Source organism: Xyrauchen texanus, chromosome 31, assembly GCF_025860055.1.
Source record: "Xyrauchen texanus isolate HMW12.3.18 chromosome 31, RBS_HiC_50CHRs, whole genome shotgun sequence".
In the NCBI taxonomy this organism is placed as follows: Eukaryota; Metazoa; Chordata; class Actinopteri; order Cypriniformes; family Catostomidae; genus Xyrauchen; species Xyrauchen texanus.
Genome location: NC_068306.1, coordinates 801,715 through 824,379, shown reverse-complemented (window position 1 = coordinate 824,379; position 22,665 = coordinate 801,715). Strand labels below are relative to the sequence as shown.

The following is a 22,665-nucleotide window of genomic DNA, read 5'->3' as shown; positions in this document are numbered from 1 at the left end:
CAAAAGTTATAGGGCACAATTTTACAACTTAGGCAAATACTTTTGACACAGCAAGATACATTTTCGAGTAACAAATTAAGATTATACTTCAGAAATGCAGTATAATTTCTTGTTTATTTCAATCACATTTGACATTTAATTACATCTCAAGTATTCTATAAACAAATGAATCTTCATTGTGATTGAATCAGTCAATGTGAGCCCACTTTGGACATTCTTAATAAAAGAGTTGCTAAAAAAGATGAAGAAATGGAGTCACCTCCTCCTCTATGTCGCTGCATTAGTTTTATAAGCTGTTAATTTATTGGCCAAAATATTTGGAAATATGTGAATGAGGAAAAAAGTTTCAGTGATAACGCACATACGCAATGTACTGATAATGCAATTTTGTAATTATTGAAACATACCATTTTCAAATTGAAATAATTGTTTAAATTATAACAAAGGATGGCACGTCATTTTATAAGGTTAGAATAGAAACGATTGCCCTTGTAAAGGTAAAAAATCCCAATGGAAATCAAATATTGCTCCTTTATGGAAAACTTGATTTATGACCCTGGTTCTATCTGACTGAGAAAAGTGACATGGTCTTGGAAAATATCTCTTAAGTGAATGGTCGTACAGATGTAGGTACATTTGCACCAGCTTGCTAATAACTCTGCACATCAACATGTTCATGTCGACTGATTTTGACTCACTGAACAACATAAACAAAATTACCCATCAGCCTCAAGGTAGCTGGAGCTCCAGGTCACACCTACTGATGACGTGGACCAATGGCAGTAAGAAGGTATTTAGCAGCAGATACATTTTTTTTTCCTAAAAGCTCACTCCAGAAAACTGTAATGAACCACCACAACAAATGCAAAAACACCTTATTTTTGGCCAGATTTTGTTCTAAATTATGTCACAACCGTTCATTAATTTCATAGGAAGTATATCGAGGCCTTAAGGGGGGAATTCACTCCCCATTTTCAGAAAATAATTTCAGGCCCTGAGTGGTAAGGTTTCTCTCCAGTATGAATTCTCTCATGTGTTTTCAAGTATTGTGACCGAGTGAAACTCTTTCCACAGTGTGAGCACTTGTAAGGTTTCTCTCCAATATGAATTCTTCGGTGCAGTTTCAAGCTGCTGGCTGCAGTAAAGATCTTTCCACATTCAAAGCACACATGAGCCGCCACACCGGTATGTATTTCTGGTGCTTTTTCAAATAGGATATGCACGAAAAACACTTTCCACAAAATGAACACTTGTAAGGCTTCTCATTTGTGTGAGTTTTCAGATGTGTTTTTAGGTACTGTGTCAGAACAAATGTTTTACCACACTTATCACATTCAAATGGCTTTTCTCCAGAGTGACAAAAGAGATGACTCTTGAGACTGGTTGCATATGCAAAACTATTTCCACACTGATGGCACGTGTAAGGTCTCTCTCCAGTATGAACTCTCATGTGTTCATTAAGATTGCTTTTACTTGTGAAACATGTTCCACACTGAGAGCAGGTGAAAGATTTCTTGGTTGTTCTTCGAGGCTTTTTAGGTGAGAAATTGTCTTCTGTCTTTGAGCCACTTAAAGATTTTTCTCCCGTTATGAAACCATGTTGTTGTTCCTCCTCCATTTCCTTCAGCTCTACAATAAACACAATAAGTTGACGAAAATCAATTCAATAGGGACACATTTAAATAATTTTTGAATAAAGAAAAATTTAACCCAAATTTAATTGCAGAACACGACAAATGTCCAGTATATATTTGTAATTTTTGCTGTGCAAAAGGTTTATATTCATATAGGATTCTAGTTGCGTGTTTAAAATAGGAAATGTTTTATGATTCCTGAGGTAATTTTAGTGCGATCACTTCTCTCAGATAGCGGCAGGACACAGGTTGGCTGACGTCAGCAACTTTGAAGGATAAAAATAACCGTGCTGCAAATTTTAAACGGCAATTAAATAGGATAAAGTGTATTTCCTCTGACTGGAACGTGCATTCTGCACAAAGCAATGATGTGACGTTTTGCATATGCAATAAACAACACTTGAAAATGGGTTACGGTTGACAACATTTTTACAGGTATAACATTTTAACCGTTATATCAATGGATGCGCTAAATCCCGGAAAAGTAAACAAACATTGTTCAAGTTCAAGTTTATTTATAAAGCACACTTAAATACAACAAGTGTTGTAACCAAAGTGCTGTTAAATTTTTTACAAACATTAATAACAGAATTAAATAGAACTTATAAAATGTTAAAAAGAACAAATTAATAAAACATTATAAAACCTACACAAAAAAAACTGTTATAATTCTCAACCAACATTAGCCTATAGGCTAAAGAGAAAAAATGTGTCTTCAATCTAGATTTAAATATAGGCAATGAGGAAGAAGACCTAACGACAAATAGGAGTGCATTCCACAACCTGGGAACCGCAACCACAAACGCCCGATCACCTTTGGTTTTCAAACGGGAGCGAGGAAAAGAGAGGAGTAACTGATTTGATGATCGAAGCGACCTAGGTGCCGAATGTAGATGAAGTAAATCGGCAATGTCCTAAACCATGCAAGGCCTTATAAACATACAGCTCAACCTTGAATTGAACTCTGTAACTAACTGGAAGCCAATGTAGGGAAGCGAGAACTAGGGTAATATGCTCTCTTTTCTTGGTACCCGTTAGAAGTCTTGCTGCTGCATTTTGGACTACTTCCAGATGTGAGCATGAATTACTATTTCCAAGTCCTTCTGTGAGAGAAACTGTTTTAATTCAGCAATGGACCTTAGATGAAAAAAGCTTCCTTTAACAACAGCATTTATCTGCTTATCAAATAATAAGTCAGAATCAAAGATGACACCCAAGTTCTTAACTCTATTGTGCACGGTTAAAGACAAAGTACATTACTGATTTTCAGTGTCAGCGATATGTAGCGAAGAGCCAAAAGCAATGACCTCGGTTTTATCCTCATTAAGCATGAGGAAGTTTTCAGATATCCATAATTTAACTTCCTCAACACAGGAGATGAGAGTAATGATGGAACAACAATCATTAGACCTGACAGGAAGGTACAATTGTATGTCATCAGCATAACAATGATAGTCTACACTGTACTTCTGAAAGATGGAGCCTAACGGAAGCACATAAAGAGAAAAAAGCAGAGGACCCAACATGGAGCCTTGTGGAACGCCACATGTGAGCAGTGTTGGGGAAGAGAAGTGATTATCAATACTAATAGAAAAAGTTATTTCCTTAAGATATGATGAAAACCAGTTTAATGCCACTCCCTGGATGCCAACCACCTTCTCAAGGCGATTTAAAAGAATGGAGTGATCGATCGTGTCAAATGCTGCACTGAGGTCTAGGAGGATTAAAATGGCTCCATTGCAAGAATCAAGGGAGACTAAAATGTCATTGGTCACCTTTAATAGTGCAGTCTCAGTACTATGCAGTGCCCTAAATCCTGATTGAAATTTGTCAAATATGTTGAAGGTGGTTAGATAAGAATAGAGCTGCGAATAAACCACCTTTTCCAAGATTTTCGACAGAAAAGGTAATTTTGAAATAGGCCTATAATTCTTAAAAACTGTAGGGTCAAGGTTAGGTTTTTTCAGCAGAGGCTGAACCACAGCATGTTTAAAACTGGCAGGGACTACTCCATGTCTCAAAGAACTGTTGATTATGGCCAGCATAATGGGGGCAACAGAAATAAAAACATCTTCGAGAAGCCGTGATTAGAATTAGTAGGTTTCATTAACGATATCTGACAGTCAATTTCTATTTTTGGGTGAACTTTTCTACTAAATGTGGTTTCCAGATGCTGTCGAATGTGTTCTACTAAACTGTGAAGTGATGAAAGTTTCCAAACATTTATGTCAATGGAAATATAAAATCTGTCACTTCTTTTTCCTGTATAATATTGTAAAAGAGTTTAAAGTATTTAATGTATTTTAAAGTTCGACAGCAGGACTGATTAATCAGATGTTGGTGTTTTATTCACTCCAGTCCAGCAAGAGGCGGAAATTAACCGGAAGTTGTTTTATAAACCGACAGAAAACACCAGAAGAAGAAGAAAGAACTCCGACACACCAAATAGTGCACTATATAGTGAATAAGGGACGAATTCAAACACAGCTACAGTTCGGTACGTGTTCAATGTGTTTAACATTTTTTTGTGAGATTTATATTTATTTTGTTGTGCATTTTGTACATTTTTCTCTCTTTGGCGTTTTAATGACTGTAAAAGAAGCTTTTTTATCGACGCGCGTCGTTTGTTTTTTGACGCACGCTTTAAAATATTCAGTTTCAGGAGAAACAAGACGAAATCTGTGAAATATCATGTTTAATTTCTGATATATGAGCTCTTTAAATCCAGCGACTGACTGTAAATGAGTTCAATGAAGGTGATAATATATATTGGAGAGACGGGCACAAACAAACGCTTTTTGGTTTCCTCAAGTTTGTGTAAATACTTTTGGGATTACTGGTCATATGCAAGAGATGAGCAAAACAACTAAAACACTTCAGAACAGGTTTATTTACACTTTCTGTCTGTCTGTGGCTAAACTCATGTAAACTCACTCTCATGAGTTTCACAGACTCATGTTTAGCCTATATTTTAGTCCAGTTTGAAGACGTGTTGGTAAAGTTCAATCTTGACAAACTTTGACTAACGTTCCAGAAACGTCGGGCTAATGTCCTAAATGGTACATCTGCACTTTATCCAGAGCACCCCCACTATTTCAGAAGCACCCTCAGTGATTTTGATCTGGAACATTGCTCATTTAATATCAGATTTTATATCTGAAATCTGCATGCACATCCCTTCAATAATGAAAAATGAAAGCCAGAGCAACCCTCACAAATAAATCTAGTTCTGGCAAACAACAATAGTGGTGAACCTGCAGCACGCCTTTGGTAACAATGGACAATTTGCCGCAAGATTGCCACAAAGATCATTTGCATGTGAAAATGGTCAGTAGCAAGATTGTGGCAAGTTTGCAATAAACTCCCAATTTTTGCAAGGGTAGTCATCGACAGTACCTCTAAAAACTTAAGCAAACAGATCTGCTGAATCTAAATGAGTTCACTGAAACTGAGGCAAGATTAGGGATGAGCGGATCGATACTGATGTGGGATCAAGAATATAGATCCTCGCATAAAAATATAGCTTCTGAAGGTTTTTTTTTTAAACTAGTTTACTATCTTATTATTTAGATTACACGAGTATTAATGCATCTCATAATCTTCGAAGTGGAAAAAATAAATAAATTAGAGAATTGTTGCATGGCACCGGAACAAATATTTTTGAAATGCAGAAATGGCGAAATACACCAGCAGCCATAGAGCTCATTCATACAGGGAGCGGGGCTTTCATGAAGTAATGAAAGAAAAAACAGAATCTGGAGTTATTCACATATATGACAAACCTAGACATGTCTTTCAGATGAGACGTTAAACCGAGGTCCTGATTCTGTGGTCATTATCCCAGGACACTTCTCGTAAAGAGTAGGGGTGTAACCCTGGAGTCCTGGCCAAATTCTCCCCATTGGCCCCTATCTATCATGGCCTCGTTTTAATCTCAATCCCTGAATTAGCTACATCACTCTACTCTCTCCTCTCCACCAATAGCTGGTGTGTGGTGGGCGTTCTGGTGCACTATGGCTGCCGTCGAATCATCCAGGTGGATGCTGCACACTGGTGGTGGTTGAGGAGATTCCCCCTATACTATGTAAAGCGCTTTAGAAAAGCGGATTATTATTATTATAATGAGCTTGTGTGACCATTTTTACATGTGTCGTTAAAACATTGATAATGATTTTAATCCTCATTAATAGTAACAATTACTGTAGTAACCATGTTTTTGTTTCTTTTTTTGCAGTAACCAAGGTGTTGATATATTTATCCATGGTTTTTCTACAGCATTACTAGTTTTAGAAATAGTAGCCATATAATAATATCTATGGTTAATTTTGTAGTTTTATATGTGGCTTATACTTACTAATTTCATAAACATTCAGTTCATTAGAGGTATCGTATTGGTATTGATATCGGCGATACTGGCCTAAAAGTACTTGGTATCGGATCGAAAAGAAAATAAGTGGTGTTGTCCATCTTTAGGCACGATACAAAAACACTCTTTCAGACTCAAGGCCGTAACCGTGTCTTGAACACTGGGGGACGGACCAAACCATTTTTGGTGTGGGGTGTCACGGGTGTTGAGGTCATATATATAATGGTCCTCTTTGGTTCATTAACATATTAAAGATACTGAATGCAATTTTCCGAATAAAGGCTTGAAATGCGATAAAGGCCAAAATCATTTTTGGTTTTAAAAGATGGATGTATTTTTAAAGTTCACTCTGTACAAGACAAACACTGTGTATGCATTGATAATAATTTGCCTGTTTCAGTCATCTTTTCTTTCTTTTTCTTGCTGTCTCTAATATAACTAGAGTTTCTTTTCATCATTGATGTAATTTATATAGTAGGAATGTCTCTGATCCATTACTCACAGTAGATAAAGCACAATATAAGAATATGAACCACCAACAAAAAACAGAAGAATAAGAAGATCTGAAAGTTTGAGTGCTCAGTTCGGTACGTGACAACTTGTTTAACTTGATTTGTGATATTTGAATTTATTTTGATGTATATTTTCTGCACATGTTGTTTTTTTTATATCTTTGGCATTTTAATGACTGCAAAAGAAGCTCATTATCATCTGATGTAGTTTGTTTCACATTTATATTAATACCGTTTCTGAAAAAACAGATCTGTTATTGTGTGTGTAATTATAATAATGTTTTAGAGTTTTATGAATGTCAGTCCATTATAATTATGATGTTTGTGTGTTCAGATGTTCATCATGAGAGAGCAGGTGGATGTGATTCATGCTGGAGAACAGCAGATGCTGCAGACACCAGTGAAGATTGAAGTGAAGCAGGAGGAGATAAAAGAACAGGAAGAACATAGTGATGAAGATGATGATGAGACAGCAACAGATAAAGAACAGAGTGATGAAGATGATGATGAACAGCAGATGCTGCAGATACCAGTGAAGATTGAAGTGAAGCTGGAGGAGATAAAAGAAGAGGAAGAACATAGTGATGAAGATGATTATGAGACATCAACAGATAAAGAACAGAGTGATGAAGATGATGATGAACAGCAGATGCTGCAGACATCAGTGCAGATTGAAGTGAAGCAGGAGATAAAAGAACAAAACACAACACAACAGGGTGAAGATGATGATGATTTTATTCCTTCAGGTATTTTTTTTTTTTTTCTTCTCTATTGTCATTTTCATGACAATCAACTGTCATGTCAGAATATAAAAAACAAAAGGAGAGGTTATGTAGAATGTAAGTTTCAGTCTGTAAGTTTCGTAACTGTTCTAGGAAGACAGTATGTAAAAAATCTCAAAACCCTCATGATCTGGGGACATTAAAAGACACTTATGTGCTCAAGCTGATTCCCATGAGAAACAGGCCGAAAGCCCCGGAGTCGATTCGAATGGTGAACTGAAAGAAAGCCAGCGTGAATTGTTGAAATTGTTGGCAATGTTGACGAAGGTTGTTGCAGACTTGCAGGATCTTGCTGTGATACGTTGATCGATTACAGTGATGGAGATAAAATTATTTGGTTACAAGATTGTCTGATGTTGAGAAACGGATCGATTACCTTGTGAAATTGCTTGATGAGCTCTTCCCGAGTCTGATCGACATAACAGGCCATAAGCTGGGAATCGAGTGAGCTCACAGGGTCCCGGCGATAATTCTGGCCGAGAGATTATCCGATAAAGATCCTGTGTTATGCGAGGCTAGGAGCAAAGAAAGGCTTTCTTGGAAGAACCACAACATTTTCTTGTTCCCAGACTTTGTGAATTCGATGAGAGAAATGTGATCGATTCAAGGAATGCAAGAATCTCTTACATCAACGGAAGATGGCATTTGCACTGATGTTTCTTGCCAAACTGAGAATATATACTATGGATGGCCATAGAAAATGTACCTGCCCACATCAAGCATTATCCTACATAAAGAGTAAGCCAGAGTGAGTAAGCCATTTGGTGATTTTCATGTAGCTGCCTAGTGGACCTGTCTCACTGAACATACACTTGACTGTCTGAGGAAACTGGGCACCTTTTTTGTTTCCTTTTGTGCTGGTTCCACCTAGCGGCTGGAGTTTGTTTTGTGTAGAATAATTTATTTTGGACAGCTTGTGGAAGAATCTGCTTGTGTTGGGTGCTTATGCCTCCTGTTGGCTGGAGCTGGTTTTGTGCAATATTTCTTGCAGGACATTGGAGTTAGTTTGACTTCGTGAAGAACTGAATGGTTTTTGGGCTGGTTTCGCTAGGCGGCTGGAGTTTTAGTAGAGAAACACACTTTTGACACAATTAAGTGGAGATAGAAAAGCTGAGTCAGTCTGCAGAGCAACTTCAGCAACTGGGTTTCTTCCTGCTTATATATGATCTACCAAGGCGTGGCTAATACATTTCACTATTATCTATAATTTTGCTCTTTGACCAGTCCGTTTTTCTAAGGAGCCTCACCATATATTTTCTGTAGTGTCAAAACAGGAAACGTAGTTTATCATATGTTAGCACATTCCATTCCCACACAGGCCTCTACACAGACACACTCAGTAAGATACATGATTGACCATCAGAAATAATTGTAGAATAAATTGGCTATATTTACATTGATTATACTTGATTCATTTCTATTCAACTTGATAAAAATATTCTACATTAGAAGCTGAAAATTTGGGAAGATATGGGGTGGACATGTTTTCTTTAGTACTGGCTCAAGTAATAGCAGAGGATTCATTACATTGATAAGTAAACATCTACAATTGAAATGTCTCAAACAGATTAAAGATAAATTAGGTAGAGTCATTATTGTTTTATCAGCAAAGGTTGATTTTTGGATAATATTTACGCACCTAACATTGATGCTTAGGGATTTTTTATAGATCTTGAAGGGATGTTGCAAGCCGCTGACACCCCTCATGATATATTGGGAGGAGACTTTAATCTTTTGATGGACTCTGTCCTTGATTGTAGTGAAGCAAAAGTGTGTAAGTCCCCTAGAGCAACATTGACGCTACACAGGATGTGTAAACAATCTTGGTCTTACAGATATTTGGAGACTTTTGAACCCATCTGGTAGGGACTATAATTTTTTTTTCATCAGCCAATAAGATTTATTCTAGAATAGATTTCTTCTTGATATCCAAGTCCCTCATTTCATCTGTTGTTGATTGCTCAATTGGAACCATCTTGGTCTCAGATCATGCCCTGGTGAGTTTAGAGGTGCTACCACATAAGGAGAAAAAGAAATCATTTAGTTGGTGCTTTAATGTCAAGTCAATTTTATTTCTATAGCGCCTTTCACAACACGCATAGTTTCAAAGCAGCTTTACAGAAGATCAGCATTAACAGACGATAAAACTGTGATGTCTATAAAGTCGATGAATCATCATTGTGTAATTTAGATAAAATACGATTCTTAATCGTGTTTAAAAATTATTAAATAATAATTGTATTAATAACCCCAGTGAGCAAGCTGTAGGAGACTGTGGCAAGGAACACAAACTCCATAAGCTGGAGATTAATGGAGAAAAATAACCTTGGGAGAAACCAGACTTACTGTGGGGCCAGTTCCCCTCTGACTAACCCCACCCTAAACCAGACTCACTGTGGGGGTCAGTTCCCCACTGACTAACATTATGAATGTAATGTAAATATTACTTATGTATAGTTAAAATCATGGTTTAAAATTATTAAACTAAGTAAGGGTTAAGGGTCAGTGATTAAACATCGATTGTGTTTGAACTGTAAGATTAATGACCACAGTCTTTGAAGTCCATCTTGATTAATTGCAGAAGTTCACATAGATGCAATTGTCCTTGTTAATTGGCTGATGAAGGCTTTTGTTGGCAATAGTTAGTCTATGTGTTCCATTTCAAGATCGTACTCCATCAATAGACTGAGGTGATGCAGGTTGGAGTTGGCATCAGTTCATCCTCTGAAGTCCATAATAATAAACTGAAGTGATTTATGGCTGGCACCGGCTGCATTTAGTCATCATCATTCAGGACATGTAGCAGCGGAGTCCAACATGAAGCAGGAATGGTGCTGGATCCAGCCGGTCCTGGTGACCTCAGGATAGGAGTTCCGAGGTTGAGACAGGGAAACAAATAAAAGGATATAAGCATAGATGTCGTTAAATTTATTGCAGAGTGAGAGATCATGCTCAATGTTTCTGATTTCTGGTTCCGGCAGACCCAACTAAAGCAGCAAATTGTGGGTTGGAGGATAAATTAGGTGTATGTCTGGTTAAATAGATGAGTCTTTAGTCTAGACTTAAACTGAGAGAGTGTGTCTGCATCTCGAACAGTGTTTGGGAGACTATTCCATAGTTTAGGAGCCAAATATGAAAAGGATCTACCTCCTTTTGTGGATTTTGATATTCTAGGAACTATTAACAGGCCAGAATTTTGCGATCTTAATGAACGTGTTGGAATATAGCATGTTAGAAGATCACTTAAGAACTGCGGAGCTAGACCATTCAATGCTTTGTACGTAGTTAACAGAATTTTAAATTAATACGGAATTTAACAGGTAGCCAATGTAACGATGATAAAATAGGGCTAATATGATCATATTTCTTGGTTCTTGTTAGCACTCTGGCTACTGCATTTTGAACCAATTGAAGTTTATTTATTGATCTTGCTGGACATCCTCCCAGTAATGCATTACAATAATCTAGTCTTGAGGTCATGAACGCATGAATCAGTTTTTCGGCATCAGCAACCGAGACCATATGCCTTAATTTAGCAATATTTCTTAGGTGGAAGAACGCTGTTCTACAAACATTGGTAATTTGATTTTCAAAGGACAGATTGGTATCAAATATCGCTGTTGAAGAGTTTTTTGGTCTAATAATTAGAACCTCTGTTTTGTCAGAATTGAGTAGAAGGAAATTTCTGGCCATCCAATCTTTTATTTCATTGATATCAATAAATTTTGAGAATTGTGAAATCTCATCAGGTTTTGAAGAAATATAAAGTTGTGTATCGTCAGCATAGCAGTGGAAACTTATTCCATGATTCCTGATAATATCTCCCAGGGGAATCATATACATTGAGAAAAGCAGAGGCCCTAAAACTGATCCTTGTGGCACTCCATATTTTACTTTTGATTGGTTTGACAATTCCTCATTTACATAGACAAAGTGGTAGCGGTCTGCTAAATATGACCTAAACCATGCTAATGCAACTCCACAAATTCCAACACAATTCTCCAGCCTATTCAAGAGAATGTCGTGATCTATCGTGTCGAATGCAGCACTTAGATCTAAAAGCACTAGAAGAGAAATGCAGCCGCGATCAGTTGATAAGACCAAGTCATTTGTAACTCTGATAAGTGCAGTCTCTGTACAGTGATGAGGCCTAAATCCTGACTGAAATTCTTCGTATATACTATTTCTCTGTAGAAATGAACATATTTGGGAGGATACTACCTTTTCTAGTATTTTTGACATAAACGGGAGATTTGATAATTGCCATTTTAAAGTTTCTTGGGACATGTCCTAAACATAGTGAGGAGTTAATAATATTAAGAAGAGGTTCTGAGATTATAGGGGATTCCTCTTTTAAGAGCTTAGTTGGTATAGGATCTAACAAACAAGTTGTGGCTTTTGATGTTTCGATAAGTTTTGTTAGCTCTTCATGACCTATGATAGCGAAGGATTGAAATTGCACATGAGGAAAATTATTAGACACTGTTTTCTGAGGTGCTATGACAGATGATTCCATAATTACAAAAATTACAAAAATCATAAATAAATACTGGACATTTGTGGTATGCTGCCATTAAATTAGGGTTAAATTTGATGATTTAAATTTGTCCCTCTTTATTGTGTTTATTGTAGAGCTGATGGAAGTGAGAGAGGAATGTGAAGAACTGAATGACCTGGAGGAGGAACAGCATGATTTCATAACTGGAGAAAAATCTTTGAGTGGCTCAAACACTGAAAAAAATGTCCCTCCAAAAAAGCCTCAAAGAAGAACAGCCAAGAAATCTTTCACCTGCTCTGAGTGTGGAAATTGTTTCATATGTAAAAGCCATCTTAATACTCACATGAGAGTTCATACTGGAGAGAAACCTTACACGTGCCATCAGTGTGGGAAAAGTTTTGCATATGCACCCAGTCTCAAGAGTCATCTCTTTTGTCACTCTGTAGAAAAGTCATTTAAATGTGATCAGTGTGGTAAAACATTTGTTATGGCACAGTCCCTAAAACAACATCTGAAATCTCACACAAATGAGAAGCCTTACAAGTGTTCATTTTGTGGAAAGAGTTTTGCACAACTGTTCTATTTTAAAGAGCATCAGAAAATACATACCAGTGTGGGAGCTCATATGTGCTTTGAATGTGGGAAGTTCTTTATTACAGCCGGCAACTTGAAATTGCACCAAAGAATTCATACTGGAGAGAAACCATACAAGTGTTCACACTGTGGAAAGAGTTTCACTCAGTCAGTAAACCTGAAAAGACATGAGAGAATTCATACTGGAGAGAAACCATACAAGTGCTCACACTGTGAAAAGAGTTTCACTCGGTCAGAAGAGCTGAAAACACATGAGAGAATTCATAAAGAAGTGAAACCTTACAAGTGCTCACACTGTGGAAAGAGTTTTACTCGTTCACAAGACCTGAAAATCCATGAGAGAATTCACACTGGAGAGAAACCTTACAAATGCTCACACTGTGGAAAGAGTTTCACTCAGTCAGAAAACCTGAAAACACACGAGAGAATTCATACTGGAGAGAAACCATACAAGTGCTCACACTGTGAAAAGAGTTTTACTCGGTCACAATATCTGAAAACACACAAGAGAATTCATACTGGAGAGAAACCATACAAGTGCTCACACTATGAAAAGAATTTAGCTTGCTAAAGATGCATTTTAGGCAGGGGTTCTAAAACGTTCTCAGCCTCGGCAGTTATGGTTCAGGAGCTTCAGTTAATGTTCACGTAAACCATACGAATGGGGAAAAAAATTTATTTCAGTGATTTCAGCAGTGGCATGATTGTTATTGAATAGCATTTCAGAAAGCACAACATGTTGAACCTTGAGGGTGGAACTGGACTTGGTCTTCTGCTGTTGTAGCCCATCCACCTCAAGGTTCGACATGTTGTGCATTCTCAAAATCTGACAATTTCTGGAATCATAAATTACCTTAAACTATGAAAAAATATATATTTCCCAGCTTGTATAGCTAATGCGACTTGTTTGACCTGTGATGTCTGTATCTTAAAGGTGATTGGCTCTTTTTCCTTTAAGGTGGGATATCCTTTCTACATCCATTGACAGTTGGGTGCTTAGAGTGACAGGTTTAGAATGACATTACTGTGAGTGATTTTGTTGAGCAGATGATTGCATTCAATGAAATACATGATTAATGTTCATTTTAGTAGTTATTATTAAAATTATTTTTTATACTGTTTTATTGTTACTATTATGATAAATAACAGCTACAAAAACCATAATTCAGCATATACGAAGCAAAAATTCATAGATGTGTTTTTTAATATGTATTGCATGTGCAGAAATGAATGACAGATGTTCACATTAAATCACACATTTACTGTAATTACAAAAGCCTTGTGTCATTTACTTACCTGTATACAGCAAGTCAAATGAAGATGAGAGATATGTAACCGGTGTTTATCATGATGATGAATTGTCTGTTTTAAGTGTTTCTCTTCACCATAAAGTATTTTTGATATTTCTGCCTTTCTTGTTAAGGGGGATGTAATATGAGCAAGTGCCAGGATGTGACGATGTAATCGTCACATGCTCCACTCAAAACTGAGCTTTAGACCGCTACTAACCTGGTCATAGATTTGCGGAAACATGGATTTAACAGGTTTTTGATACACCGTCTGGTGCACCTGGACATATCATCAGTGATGTAACCTAGGATCACGGGGGGTTTCGGGTCTTTCAACAATCAGACCCCCTCCCCTAGGCGACCCAGCCGGGGTGATCAAGTCCCAGCTTATGTCCAGGTAGCGCTACTACCCTACACGCCATGCCTCTCCTCTCCTGATCCACAGCCACCTTGATGCTACTTCTGCAGCATCAGTGGCTAACTTGATGGCCCTTCGCTGACTCGCCCCTGTGATGCCAAGCATTTTGTAGGCCCTGCAAAGGGAATGGCCCACAAACCCTCGACATCCCACTTCGACAGGTTGGCATATTGCCCGCCACCCATTGCTCCGGCAACCCTCCACAAGCTGGGAGTACTTTGCCCTCTTTCTTTCGTTGGCCTCCTCCATACGGTCCTCCCAAGGCACTGTTAACTCTAAGAGAATTACCTGTTTGGAGGCCTCTGAGGTGAGCACAATGTCAGGCCTTAATGTTGTTATGGCAACTGCTTCAGGGAACTTCAGCTGCTTGCCCAGATCAACTGCCAGCTCCCAGTCGCGCGCCGTTGCCAACAGGCCAGAGGAGGTGCCCCGGGCAGCTGGTGTTGACTTCTCCCCAGCTCTGACAAAGGCTGTGGTCTTCACTGGGCGAATGCTCTTGCTGTGGCTAATGCCTCTGCAGATAGAATCCGCTACGGCTTTTAGGACCTGGTCATGCCGCCAGCGGTAACGCCCTTCGCCCAGGGCTTTTGGACAGCAGCTCAGGATGTGTTCCAACGTACCTCTCCTCTGGCATAGGGGGCATGCTGGTGTCTCCACCTTTCCCCAGGAGAAGAGGTTGGATGGACTTGGCAACACGTCATAGACCGCCTGGATCAGGAATTTTATCCTGTAGGGTTCAGCCTTCCAAAGCTCAGTCCATGTGACTTTGCGCTCCACTGTTCGCTCCCAGCTTGTCCAGGCGCCCTGTTGCCGCATCCCAGCCATCTGGCAAGCTCGCTTCTCCTCAACTCCTGCACGCACCTCCTCCAGGATCAGGGACCTCCTCTCTTTCCCTTCTGCCTTGTCATAGCGAGGAGTTCTTCTGCTGCCCAGGCCAGCTCTCCCATGTGCCACTGAGCCCGCCAACACCCTTTGCCGTAGCCTTGACTCTGCATCGTCCACTGCCACAGCAGCCCTCCACTTCCGCCCTGTCCTGACCTCAATTCCAGCCTGGGCAACCTTTGGATCACTGGAATCCCGATACTGTAGGACCTCCCTGGACTGCGTCACCATGAACTCCTTGCTCAGGCTGCTCATGGGAAGCTTCAGCTTGTTGTTCTGCCCATATAGTGCGATGCTGCTCAGGCTTCGAGGCAGTCCCAGCCACCTGCGCAGAAACCTGCTAATCCTCATCTCAAAGCCTTCCACCGTTGAAATGGGGACTTCATACACCAGGAGGGGCCAGAGGATTCGAGGGAGGATGCCGTGCTGGTAAATCCAGGCCTTGAACTTGCCAGAAAGGCCAGACTTGTCCACTGCGGCCAGCCAGGTCTCCAGGTCTTGGTTGGTCGCTTTTGTTAAAGCTGCATCTCTCAGGCTACAATTGAACACCTTCCCCAGGCTCTTCACAGGTTCCTCTGTCAGTGATGGTATCTTGGTGGTGCCAAGTGAGAAGTGGAACTTGTCAGTGACCTTCCCTTTCTTCAGCACGAGGGACCTTGACTTAGCCAGCTTGAAGTTCATGTGAGCCCAGGACATCAGCTCCTGGAGGCCGTTCAGGATCCACCTGCAGCCTGGGACAGATGTTGTGGTCACTGTCAGGTCATCCATGAAGGCTCGGATGGGTGGCTGTCTAACTCCAGACTTCGAGAGGGGCCCCCTGCACTGCATCTCCGCAGATTTCACCAGCATGTTCATGGCGAGTGCAAAAAGGATGACTGAGATTGTACAGCCAGTGATGATTCCCTTCTCAAGCTTGTGCCAGTCTGAGGTTGTTGTTCCGGAGGAGACTCTCATATGGAAGTTGGTATAGTATTCCAGGATGAGGTCTCTGAACTTCTTCGGGGTATGATGCCGGTTCAGTGCCTCTTCGACCAGTTTATGGGGTATGGATCCATAGGCATTTGCGAGGTCCAGCCACAGCACAGCCAGGTCCCCCTTGTTCTCCCTGGCTTCCCTGATAAGTTGAGTGACCACACCTGTATGCTCCAGACATCCAGGTACCTCTGGGATTCCTCCCTTCTGGACTGCTGTATCGATGTAGGAGTTCTTCAGGAGGTAGTCTGTCAGTCGCCTGGAAATGAGGCTGAAGAAAATCCTTCAACGCTCAGCAGTAAGATGGTCCGGAACTGCTCGATCTTCTGAGACTTCTCCTCCTTCGGGATCCAAACACCCTCTGCCTGTCTCCACTGGTCTACTACCTTTCCCCTCCTCCAAATCACCTTCAGGATCTTCCAGAGTCTGTGGAGTAGTCTTGGACAGTTCTTATAAACCTTATACGGTACTCCACTGGGCCCTGGAGCGGAGTTTGCCCTTGCCCTTCTAACCACCTCCTGGATCTCCTTCCAGCCTGGCTCTTTCCCGTCAAAGTCCATAGCCGGTGCAGGTGGATTGATCAGGAACCTGCAGGGGCCTAGGTCTTGCTCTCTGTACTCATCACTGTAGGATTGCTTGAGGTGGTGGTCAACCTCAGCTTTAGAGCAGGTGAGTTGGCCGCTACGCTTCTGTCCTAGCAGCTGTTTTGTAAATCCAAATGGGTTCACTAGAAAGGCAGCTCTCCTCCTGGACCTCTCCTTCCTCCTCCTATGCCACTCCACTCTCCTCAGGGTCATCAGCTTTTTGCGGATTATGCTGCATAGCTCCGCAAGCGGTCCCCTCTCCTCTTCGCTTGCAGCCTTGAACTGCTGCCTCAAGTTCTTCAGCTCCTGCCTGAGCTGATGGATTTTACTTGCTCTGTTGTTCATGGTATAAGGGGGCTTCGTTGCTCGCTTCTCCTCAAGTCCAAACCTCTCTGCAGCTAGGCTGATAATGATTGTAGTCATCGTTTTGAGGCGTCGATCAGCTCTCCCTTTGGCAGTTGCCTCCAAGATGGTATCTGCGTCTCCATCAAACTGGCGCCACACCTTCTCCTTGCTAGCTTGGGGCCACTTCACCCGACGATGTTCTGATGTCCTATGTGCGTCAGGTGATTGCATCACCTGGAGGCTCCGGGCACTGTGGGGTGACTCCGGGCCTGGCTCCTCCTGCGTCTCACCAGGCGTAGTTCCTGTGCGCTGTGACTCTACCTCCTTCTGCATACACTTCATCTTGGCCTGGTGGATCCGCAGGCCATGTCGGTTCTTGCATATCTTGCCACATATGCATTCCATTATCGTAGTCATATTTCCATTGCCATGTGTCGTCATCCTTTGATCCGTCCTGTGGGATTCTCTTCCGCCACCCCTCTCAGGAATCCCTAGGGGTATATCTCCTGTAGGTCGATTCGTAGCTTTTGTGGGTTCCTTCTTCTCAGAAGGTGCAGCTTGGGATGCTACCCCTCACTGCCCCGATGCCGTCTTTCCGAGCTGTCCACTGTCTCTCCAGCTGTCACCATTCTGTACTTGGTGGTCAACCAGACTGTTCCTGGTAGTCACTGGTTGTTCCAGAAAGAAGGTTTTTGATACACCGTCTGGTGCACCTGGACATATCCTCAGTGATGTAACCTAGGATCACGGGGGGTTTCGGGTCTTTCAACAATCAGACCCCCTCCCCTAGGCGACCCAGCCGGGGTGATCAAGTCCCAGCTTATGTCCAGGTAGCGCTACTACCCTACACACCATGCCTCTCCTCTCCTGATCCACAGCCACCTTGATGCTACTTCTGCAGCATCAGTGGCTAACTTGATGGCCCTTCGCTGACTCGCCCCTGTGATGCCAAGCATTTTGTAGGCCCTGCAAAGGGAATGGCCCAAAAACCCTCGACATCCCACTTCGACAGGTTGGCATATTGCCCGCCACCCATTGCTCCGGCAACCCTCCACAAGCTGGGAGTACTTTGCCCTCTTTCTTTCGTTGGCCTCCTCCATACGGTCCTCCCAAGGCACTGTTAACTCTGAGGTGAGATAGAGATCAGAGGTGAGATCAGATGTGAGATTTGTGTGTAACATAATCTACTAAAAACAATAGTTTCAAAATAAATCAGAATAAACTCTATTATTTTATTTTTTTATTTTATCAAAGCATAAGAAATTCAAATTGCAATTACCTGATAGAAACTACACACTGTAAACTGTGTGGGATCGTCTGAATACAGAGAACCATGAACAATGTATCACATTTCCTTAAATATCCAAACCATAAACAAAGGGAATTTTGGGAGTGGTTAAACTGGAAATCCTGGAATCATACCTCATTAACATACAGGAAGGGAGGGGGACAGACCTCCAGAATTATACAGCATTTGGCAAAGACCTTTGTTACCATTAAAGGGACCGTTATACCAGTCGTACTGAGACATTTTAAATGATACCAAACATGCCAAGTCACATTATTTGTATACATCAGATATTATATTTTCTAAAACACAGATCTTAGGTGAGTTTGAAGTGATTCTGAGCTGAAGGAGTAGAGGGGGGCAGGTGTTTGTGTGTTTTAGGGGAATAGGGCTAAATTGGCCTGAGGTGAGAGAGATCAGATGTGAGATTTGTGTTTTATTGTCCTTGCTCAGATGTGTTGACTCGTGCAAACGTTCTTCTGTGTGAGAGTTTTTATGACTTGTATCTCACAGAATTCTTTGACTTTTATGACATCTTGATGTCAGCCTCACAACCCCATTGACTTCCATTCCAAATGGCTAAGAGTGATGTCTTTTGATTAAAATTTCCTAGAGAAGTTACAGTTGGCTTGTTTTACTTGGGTGAGCAATCAGACATCATGTATCATTATATAAACTATTAGCCACACCCTAGCAACCATTTAGAGCAACCTAGAAAGCAAACTCCATTGACTTCCATTCAAAATAGCTGAGAGTGATGTCTTTTGATTAAAATTTCCTAGAGAAGTTACAGTTGGCTTGTTTTACTTGGGTGAGCAATCATTCTTCAAGTATCAGCATTGAAACTACTCAGCCACACCCTAGTAACCATTTAGAGCACCCTAATAGCCAAACCCCATTGACTTCCATTCAAAATGCTTAGATGGGGATCTCAGGATCAGAATGTCATAGAGAGACTCAGGGTAGCAAGGAGTCTTTTGAATATCACCTTGTTAACTGCATAGCAACCAGATGGGGTTACACAAGCAACCATGTAATTTACATTTACATTTAAGCATTTGGCAGACGTTTTTATCCAAAGCGACTTACAGTGCAATTATTACAGGGACAATCCCCCCAACCTGGAGTTAAGTGCCTTACTCAAGGACACAATGGGGTTAGAACCAGCGACCATCTGATTAACAGCCCTGTGCTTTAGCCACTACGCTACCACCACTCCGTCCTGTAATAATCACATATCTCTACATCAGAACATCTTTTACACTTCCGGTTATTTCATTTGACTCAGGGTAACAAGGAGCCTTTTGATTATCACCTTGGTAACTGCATAGCAACCAGGTGGCTTTACCCTAGCAACCAAGTAACAAATCACATATCTCTGCCCCCCGTCCCTTTCTTCTCGGAGGTGCACGACGAGTTAACAAGGTTGTGGAGAACAGCTTTTACTGCCCGGGTACAAGCTACTTACTTGTCCGCTTTCACTACCCTCGACAGTGGGGCTGTCCATGGGTACACGGAGGTCCCCCAGGTGGACAAAGCGGTTGCGGTGCACCTGTGCCCGCAAAGCGCGGCCACTTGGCAGGATTGCCCTGCACTCTCTGTAGGACGACGTTTTCACTGACAGCCCTCTGGACGCAACACTACCTGCACCCTGACTCTGCTAAGGCCCAACGGGTACATCAAAAACGATCGGCCCCTTCGTGCCCCTCGTGCAGAGCTTGGAGGCGTGGCCTACTCTTTTACAAAAGGACGCGATAGAGCCTGTCCCTCCAGCTGAGATGTAGAAAGGTTTCTACAGCCCTTAATTCATCTTACCCAAAAAAGGAGGTGGGTTGAGACCAATATTGGACTTGCGAGTCCTCAACCGGGCTCTGCACAAACTCCTGTTCAAAATGCTCATGCAAAAACACATTTTAACATGCGTTCGGCATCAAGATTGGTTTGCAGCAGTAGACGTGAAGGACGAGTACTTGCACGTTTCGATCTTGCCCCGACACCGACCCTTTCTATGGTTCACGTTCGAGGGCCAGCCGCACCAGGTCCTCCCCTTCGGCCAGTCACTGTCCACTTGAATCTTCACAAAGGTCGCAGGGGCCGCCCTTGCCCCGCTTAGGAAAGTGGACATCCGTATAGGCCACTACCTTGATGACTGGCTGATCTTAGCTCACTCTTGAGAGGCACTATGCGCTAACAAGGACCAGGTGCTCAGGCACCTCAGCCGTTTAGGGCTTTAGGTCAACTGTGAAAAGAGCATACTCTCCCCGGTTCAGAGCATCTCTTTTCATATGGCATCCTCAGCCGTGGTCGCGCCGCTATGGTTGATGCCTATGAGACCGCTTCAGCACCGGCTTTAGACTCGTTGAGAGATGAACATGTCACCACGGCACATATCGTGTGGTCTTCACCCCCCTTTTCTGTCAGTCATTCAACCCTTGGACAGACCTTTGTTTTCTGCGAACAGGAGTCCCCCTACAGCAGGTGTCCAGATCCATCGTGGTCACCACGGATGCCTCAAAACAGGGTTTGGGCGCTGTGTGCAATGGGCACACAACCGCCAACTCCTGGACAGGCCCACGGTTACTTTGGCACATCAACTGCCTAGAGTTGCTGGCTGTATTTCTTGCCCTGCAAAGGTTTCTCCTGCTGATCCAAGGCAAGCACGTCTTGAACCGTTCAGACAGCACCGCAACAGTAGCGTACATAAATCGCCAAGGTGGTGTGCACTCTTGTCATGTCACAACACGCCACTCGCTGCACGGCATTCATATACCGGGCAGCCTCAACACGACAGCGGACATGCTGTCATGCATGCTTCTCTCAGCAGAGAGTGGAGGCTCCACCCCCAGGTGGTTCAGCTGATCTGGGACCTTTATGGCAAAGCACAGGTAGACCTGTTTGCTTCCCAAGAGAACTCCCAATGCCCGCTCTGGTACTCCCTCAAGTCGGGGGCCCCTCTCGGGACAGACGTGCTGGCACACAGCTGGCCCCAGGGGCTGAGCAAGTACGTATTCTCCCCAGTGAGCCTACTCACAGGGACGACTAGGAACTATTCACTCTAGTGGCTCCTTACTGGCCCATTCGGAGTTGGCTCTTGGATCTCATGCTCCTCACGACTGCACCTCCCTGGCAAATTCCGGGGCACCCTCTGGCATCCGCGCCCAGACCTCTGGAACCTCCACGTCTGGACGATGCAGTGGACGGTAAGTCCCCAGGGAAGCATGACTTGATTATCAGCTTTCTAAGAGGTGCCCGGATGTTGAATCCCCTCATGGGATTCATTGAATCCCCTCATGGGCCTTCAGAGAACCCCCATCGAGCCACCAGAGTCAGTCGAGCTAAGTGCCCTCTTCCAGAAGACAGCCCTCCTGATTGCGCTTGTTTACCATCAAGAGGGTTCGAGACCTGCAAGCGTTCTCTGTCGGTGGCACTTGCCTGGAGCCTGGCCCGGCAGACGCTTACATCATCCTAAGACCCCGACCAGGCTATGTGCCCAAGGTTCCTACGGCCCTCCTTCAGGGCCAGGCAGTGAACCTGCGAGCGATTTCCCCAGTGGGAGGCAGACCCAGCCTTATCGTTGCTGTGTTCAGTGTGCAAAGGCGCACCTACTTTGGACCGCATACGGAGCTCTAGATGATTCCGAGCAGCTCTTTGTTTGGTGTGGTGGACAGCGGAAAGGGACGCTGTCCCCCAACAGACTGGCTTGTTCAAGAGGTCATCAACACCCTTGTGGGTTCGAGCACGCTCTTCGAGGAGCATGGCATTTTTGTGGGCACTGGCCAATGGCGCCTCTCTAGCAGACTTTGGCAGAGCAGCAGGCTGGGCAACACCCAAAACCTTTGCAATGACTATAACCTCCAAGGGTTGAGTTGGTCCTGGCCTGTCTTTCTTCAGGTCCAAGCATGTAGAACTCGGCCACATGGGACAACTGACCACGGTAACCACCTGTGATATACTTTCCGCAGTATGCTCCCCCTGTTATGTGGACCCACGTCTCCCTCGGGCAGTCCCCGCTGACCCGGTCAGTGTGTTTGTAGAGCTCCTCCCTTTTAGGCAAGACCTACCACCGTGCCACTTCCATGTGTGCCTAGGCAGTTTTCCCCCCCTGAAAAATAGGACTGGAAAAGAACACATTCCCTGATTCCTATTATAGCCAGATGGCCCCAGCCGCATCTAACACTCTATGAGGAGAAACATAGAGAGAGACAGGCCATGGCTGGCTCGGACTGCTCCCATGCTTGTCACGTCGCTTGTTCCTACCCCTCAAGGGAAAACCTTGCTTGGATGCCGGGAACCTAATAAAAACAATATGACGTCTTAGTGGGGCATTGGGGAAGGTCTGATGCCCATGCTCTTTTGGCACGATACAGCTTGCTTGCACCAGCATCAGCAGATCACGTAACACGATCCAGTGTAAGTGGTGTTATTGTATGGGGCCCCTTGTGTCACTACAATCGACACAACTTCGAGTGAGTGACAGAAGGGGATCGTCTAGGTTACTAGT

At 42.6% G+C, this 22,665-nt stretch overlaps 3 protein-coding genes across 13 annotated transcripts in view; 1 reads left to right on the top strand and 2 right to left on the bottom strand.

Moving 5' to 3' along the window:
• Positions 1 to 22,665, top strand: part of LOC127624957 (zinc finger protein 501-like) — a 256,003-nt gene that overhangs the window by 111,019 nt on the left and 122,319 nt on the right. The window contains exons 1-3 of one of the 10 annotated variants that reach the window (XM_052099923.1): positions 4,064 to 4,131; positions 6,505 to 6,587; positions 6,847 to 7,258. The exons of 7 other annotated variants lie outside the window; for them this stretch is intronic. In XM_052099923.1, coding sequence (XP_051955883.1) covers positions 6,847 to 7,258 — 412 coding nt within the window. In that variant the 5' untranslated portion in view covers positions 4,064 to 4,131; positions 6,505 to 6,587. Of the gene's footprint in view, positions 1 to 4,043; positions 6,588 to 6,846; positions 7,259 to 22,665 lie in introns of those variants that run through there. 2 more of the 10 variants (XM_052099924.1, XM_052099922.1) reach the window with 2 other exon arrangements.
• Positions 1 to 22,665, bottom strand: part of LOC127624969 (gastrula zinc finger protein XlCGF26.1-like) — a 70,812-nt gene that overhangs the window by 22,650 nt on the left and 25,497 nt on the right. The gene's annotated exons all lie outside the window — the stretch shown is intronic.
• LOC127624998 (zinc finger protein 501-like) overlaps positions 1 to 22,665 on the bottom strand; it is a 91,059-nt gene that overhangs the window by 42,928 nt on the left and 25,466 nt on the right. The gene's annotated exons all lie outside the window — the stretch shown is intronic.